Genomic DNA, 6,616 nt, shown 5'->3' with positions numbered 1-6,616 from the left:
TTCTCCTCTCATGAACTCACTAAGAGATCAAACAAGTAAAATAAAATTTCATTAACAATTCATGATCCCATTACACAAGAAAGGGCCTCTATATATAAGCCTGAGAAACTAAAACAAGACACATATGCCCCTATGGCTTACATAGGGCTATCCTCTTAAGTGAGGGTAAAAACAAAAAATTTATAATAAAAAAATTAAAATTACAAATAAAATATAAGATAACGTGGGACAATGAGAGCCGTCGATCTTCAGCTCCTCGGATAGGCATGGACGGTTGGATGTCTGCATCATTCTTTCGGGGTGAAAAAGAGCTCGACTCTGTCGAGTCCGCACCCCAGGTAACCTTGCTCTGATACCAAACTGATGTGAAACTAGAGCTCCTTCACTCAATTCTTGAAGGTGGAGGCTAGCAGAGGATGATTACAAGCACACATAGAGATGCCACTATCACACAAGTGATGCCGAAAGGACTAGTCGTCGGGGAAGAAGCGGGAGTTGGAGTAGCTGGTGGGTGACCGAGAAGAGTCCACAGAGTCCTTGGTCATTGAAGCTCAATGGTTCCGGCAAGGCAGTAAACGATACGATTGATATAACGTTCTACGGTGACGTCGTACTCCCAATCCGGCTCGTAGAAGGGGGAAAGGAAGATGTCGATTTCCCCTTGTTCGGTGTATGCGATGTCGTGATCAACTTCCGGATCGGCCATTCATGACTATGAGATGACCTTGCGGTGTGGATGAATTTGGCGGTAGAAGAGTCTTCTCTTGGTGGAACTCGGCCAGGCAAAGAGGGGAGGAGGTGGGCTCGGGTAGAGAGAGAGAGAGAGGGGAATAGGGGAGGGGCGGGTAGATCCACTTAGGGTTTGAGGGATTTAGGAAAAACTGAAAATAATTTCAATTTTTGTAGAATTGAGGGGAGATTTAATGAATTTGAATTTTGAATACCAAGTGGGGATGGGCAATTAAGGGGGCAATTAATGTTTGAACCTCCTAGGGACCGGCGGCATGATGAGGGAGGGGATTAGGGGGGGAGAGAATAAAAGCTGAAATTAATTTCAGCTCAAGTGAAATTGGAGGGAGAATATTTGAAATCAATTTTGAATCTCAAATAAGGGTGGAGGAGTAATTGAGCATTCAATGGGGGAAGCCCAATAAGGGGGCCAGCGGCATCATGCATGAGGGAGGGGATTGGGGAAAGAAAAATAATAACTCCAATCTGATTTATGTTGAAATTGGATTCATGAAAGAAACTTTCCTAATTTTGGATTCCATATATGGAAAGAATTTGAAATTCGAAATTTGAATTTCAAATATGATGGAGTGGTGGAGAGAGGGGCGGCAATGGGGAGGGATTTGGGGCTGAATTGGTGGAGCTTTTAATTTAATTTGCGGAGAGAGGAAAGCCCATTAAGGGGCTGGCCATATGGGGGGAAAAGAAAAGCTTAGGAGTTAAAAAGTGGGGCCCACATTTAAGTAAACAAAACCCAATCAAATCTGAATTTTAATTTCAGATTTGATTATATTTTAAGTAATTTCCCCCAAATAGGTTTAATATGAGAGTGAAACAAATTTGAATTTTAAAATAGGCTTTGATCCTCTTAATTGACTTTCTTAATTGGAGAGAGACCAATTAGGAAAGTGAGTAAATTAAGAGATTTGAAATTCAAACAAGAGGGAGGATCCCAGGGGCCGGCGGGAATGTTGGTGCCTTAGAGCCGGCCCCCTGGATCGGCTGGATGACAGCCGGCTGGGGATGCTGGCAGAGTCGCCGATGGCGGGATCGGCCTGGGGTGGCCGGCGGTGGACTTATGCGGGCCGGTGGAAGGGAATTTGGGAGGAAGAGAGTTTTGGTTAGGTAGAGAAGAAATAAATTGGCTTTAGGAAAAAGAAAATCCTGAGCTACACACTCACTCTCTCTATCTCTATCTCTCTCTCTCTTGCTCTCTCCCTTGTTCTCTCTTGCTCTTTCCACTAACCTCGAGCGACACCTCCAATATAACTCACAAAGAGATCTACAAGCGCCACTTCCTCAAGAACTCACAAAGAGATATTGGGAGTCTCAGAACTCACAAAGAGATCATTCTCCTCTCATGAACTCATTAAGAGATCAAACAAGTAAAATAAACTTTCATTAACAATTCATGATCTCATTACACAAGAAAGGGCCTCTATATATAGGCCTAAGAAACTAAAACAAGACACATATGCCCCTATGGCTTACATTGGACGACCCTCTTAAGTGAGGGTAAAAATGAAAAAATTATAATAAAAAAATTAAAATTACAAATAAAATATAAGATAACGTGGGACGATGACAGCCGTCGATTTTCAGCTCCTCGGATAGGCATGGTCGGTTGGATATCCGCATCAATTTCCTATCAATCTTTGAAAAACAACGAGAATTCTCCACCAAAATCCACACAAAAACAAGAAAACAGTAGATAATTTGTATTATATGATGAAAAGGAAATGGAAAATATTAAGATACAATTGATCCTCTATTCGAGAGGAGGATCGATCTCTCCCAAATCTCTAGACGCCGCTAGAGCCAAAAAGAAAACCTAAATCTAAGAGATCTCAAATTTCAGCCAAATTCAAGATGCCCTAATCCTAGGAAAACAAAGTATTTAATGCATGCAAATCAATAGGAAATCTCTAAACAGTCCCTACATTCAAATTTCCCTCCCAAATCCCTCAAAAATCCTTCCTAAATTGCTCCGCTTGGGCGTGGTCGGTGCAAACAGTGTGTACAGGAGGCGGAACTGTTTGCAAACCGGTCCAATAATGGACCGGTCTAACAATCTGCTTTTGTATAGACTTCAAATTTTAACTTTATATTTCTTTTAAACAAAATTGCCCTTCTAATATATTAGCTTTTAAGGAGCGAAGAATTCGATATATAACTTTAGGTGACCCTCTCTTGGATCGTGCATAATTTGACTTACCACATTCAGAACATAAGCTATATTTTGTCTTATATATGTATGATAAATAAGTTTTTCCACTAACCTCGTGTACATATATATCTCTGTTCACAATAGGCCTTCATTTTTTTCTCTCAATTTATAATTCGGACCAATTCATGTGGGTGCAGGTTTACAAGTTAGCTTTTATGTTTCCTTATAGTTCATCACTGGCATACTGTTGTTGTGAAATAGTAGAATTTATAGGAAATACTTCAACTTGCTTTATCTGAATCTCTCTAATCAAACATTGTTTCAATACTCTTTTTCTTGATCACTATTTCATATTACAATTATATTAATATACACTTTTATATTACAATTATATTAATAAAAACATACATGTGTCAACAATTTCTAGAGTCAATGATTTATATAGTTATGATATTATGATGCATTCTTATCGTAAGCATCAAATCCTCCGTCTCATTTCTTTGGATTGGTCCCAAGCAGCTAATTCAGTTTTCCATCCCTTGGAGAAAAAATTGAACTGATCTTTAAGTAGTTTTTCCAATTGAATCTACATTTGGCATTTATGTTTTTAGATCCACATATAGTTAATGAGGTATTATTTCTAAGAGATTACCTCCTAGAAACTAGTTGGAGTGGAGTAGACTTTTACGTCTTATACATGAGGGCTCAGTAACATGGTAGATGCGGCTGTTTGGATGATTGCAGCTGTTGTAGAGATCACAAGATTGCGAATGCTGGCTAGGAAGAACACGGTTAGAGTAGAGGTGAATTTAGGAGGGTTACGGTTGCTAGCTAGAAAGATCACAGTTGAAGAAAAGGAGAATATAAGGGGGTTGCAACTGCTGGAGAAACACAACAATGATGGTTGTGGAAGCTAGAATCGAAGAATGGAAGAGCTAACAGCGATGAAGGTTGCAGTTAGAGAGAAGCTTGTAGCAATGAAGGCTGCAGAAGATACCCAAAAATACATATCCAAGGGATCTAATAGCATTATTAGAGAATTCTATTGATCTCAATTTATTCTAATTAAGAGCAAAGTGTGTTCTTATACAAGCTGTATAGAGAAGACAACAACAAAAAATCATATATACAATAAAGGAAACACAAACTAAAAAAATGATGTCCATTTGAATGAAAGATTTCTCTAATCAATAATTTTATGATCCATAAATTAATTTGAGTTCTTTCTGTAAGGAGCCGTTCCCGGAATAGACATTGTTGATTGGTTTCAATAATAATTCCAGCACTTGCAGTAATTAATCCTTTCAATAGATGATCAGTCCCATATTCGATGGCAACCATTCCGTTCCAACAACTATATTAGCCGGATATTTATAAGAGCATTACCTCACTATTCTCCAATTAAAAATGATCGTCTGCAATTAGCTTTTATTGTCTAAAAACTTCCCTCTATATGCTTTCTTATACATATCTAATCCTAACATAATCTTGACTAAAAGGAATGGTCAATTCCATCATGCATTTTAGAGCATCTTATTAAAATTTAGAAGATAATGTTAACTACATAAAAAAAGCATAACGAAATACATGATTTTTTACAGTGATTCATAATAAAAGCATACTTAATTATATAATCCATAATAGAAGAATAATGAAGTACATCACATCATCAAATAATGTTGCCTACGTGGCCTCTGGGGTAATGCATTACTACTTGGAGTGTAATGTTGTGGTGGTCGACATGTCCTTTGACGTAACATGTGATTCTCCTCCACATCAATTTCATCCTCAAGTATGTCATCTGTATGAGGGGTTCTTGGAATGAGATCTTGGGTGAGGTATGATTGCAAGTTTGTTGGAACCTGGTAATTGAAGATGTCCTAAAAGGGCCCTTGATAAGGATAAGAGGAGGGTCTATCAAATTCACTATAAGGCTGAGGAGCATCCTAGGTCATAAAAAATGGTGTATCATGCCCGATTGTATCATACTGTTTCTTAAAACAATTTTTTAGTACAAATTTTTGAAGTTTTATACTAAAAAGCTATTTTGCGAAGCAATAAGAAAGATGTCCCAAACAAAATTTTATACTTTTTTTTTCAACCTAGCTGTACTAAATGCATCATTTGTCTTACAGGTTGACAAAATTCAGATATCTGAAATCTTCCAAACTAAAGAGAAGAAGTACCGTGTATGGACTGCATCACCAAACATGACCCTCGGTAATGCTGAAATGATCATGGATTTGCATGGGTTGAACCAGCTTCCTGTTGTGTCACAGATGGTCGATGGTCAAAATAGAGGACCCTTGATTGGTCTGCTGGACAGAGAATGCATAAAGGTCACGTGCAGGTAACTAAGACTTCGTTTGGGACGGCGTTCTTATTGCTTCTCAAAGCAGCTTTTAAGTATAAAAAATTTTAATTTTTGTATTAAAAAGTTACTTTAAGAAGCAATAAGAAGCCGTCCCAAACAAAACCTAAGCCAAGTTAATATTGCTGAAGAATAAAAAAGTAGCTCTCTGAATCTGTTATTCATTTGTTCTTTTCATCACTCTTTCAGAGCATTGGCAATAAAAGAGCTTCTCAGTCCATCATTTGTGAAAAGAAAGCACGGTTACTGAGTTGAACCTAAATAAGTTTGATGAGCTGTTGATTGCAAAATGTATATAGCATTCAATGCATGATACTGCTTACTGTTTTGATTGACTGTCATGGTGGCTTTAAGCTATTTTTATGGCACAATGTATAGTTTTGAACGACTATATTCATTAATTATCAATTCTAAAGTTAGCAGGATGAGAGTTATTATGGTGTACATGAGGATCAAATTTAAAATTTCGTCATCAACGTTCGAAGACACTTATCAATCGGACGAGTTGGTACTGCATTTCTTCTGATTTTTCCTTTCTTTTTTTCTCTGAAATAACCTGCATATTAACAGCTGGTTATTAGCCCTTAGCAAGGAGTTATTATTCTATGCGGACACCGGACAGATCTCCCGTTCAGTTACGCTCTCGGTACCGAGTGCGGTACATTTTTTGGGGCGACGTGACACATTTTTATTGGTCTCTGGACGAATCTGGACGCCGCATGTAATAATTTTTCTATGCGCTTGGTTACCAGAACAGCTTTCATTTAGAAGCTGAATTTTCCCCTCTATACTATTATTTCAGCTGCAGGAACAAAAGGCATAGAATTCATGTGGACTCAACAAAGCTCAATATGCTAAAATCAACAAAGCTCTTAATCGAACCGAGCAATGTGTAGCTCGTTGAACATTTAGTTCGCTTGAATCCCTAATGCTTTGTACACTTCTACTCGCTACATGCGTCAGCAACTAAACACATACTTGGAAACTATTTTTGTACAATAATTATGATAAAATAACATTATAAAAAATATATTTTCAGAAAAATTAAGTTTTTGTTTGGAATGATTATTTTACTAGTTTAAGTAATTTTTTAGTACACAATTTTTAATTTTTATATTAAAATTTATTAAAAGAATCTGGAAGAAAGCCATCCAAAATGGATAAATTATTCTGTGTAGAGGTCAGACGAATCAAGCGCAGCCATGCCAGCAGTATCTAGCGAAGGAATGATGTGGCACATTGATTGGTCTTCGAAAGGCGTTCGGTGTCCGCACAAAATAATTAATCTCCAAAATGAAGACTAAAATTGTGCAACTTAAAAGGTTGTCTCTCAAGATTGAAGCAATGAT

At 37.6% G+C, this 6,616-nt stretch overlaps 1 protein-coding gene across 1 annotated transcript in view; it reads left to right on the top strand.

Moving 5' to 3' along the window:
• Window positions 1-5,701, top strand: part of LOC110098810 (chloride channel protein CLC-e) — a 24,937-nt gene extending 19,236 nt beyond the window's left edge. Inside the window, exons 6-7 of the mRNA XM_020825743.2 lie at window positions 5,032-5,246; window positions 5,457-5,701. Of these exons, the coding sequence (XP_020681402.1) occupies window positions 5,032-5,246; window positions 5,457-5,517 (276 nt within the window). The 3' untranslated portion in view covers window positions 5,518-5,701. The remainder of the gene's footprint in view (window positions 1-5,031; window positions 5,247-5,456) is intronic.
• Window positions 5,702-6,616: the final 915 nt, after the last annotated feature.

Source organism: Dendrobium catenatum, unplaced genomic scaffold, assembly GCF_001605985.2.
Source record: "Dendrobium catenatum unplaced genomic scaffold, ASM160598v2 fragScaff_scaffold_1645, whole genome shotgun sequence".
Lineage (NCBI taxonomy): Eukaryota > Viridiplantae > Streptophyta > Magnoliopsida > Asparagales > Orchidaceae > Dendrobium > Dendrobium catenatum.
The sequence above is the reverse complement of the archived record's forward strand: the minus strand, read 5'-3'. Positions and strand labels throughout refer to the sequence as shown.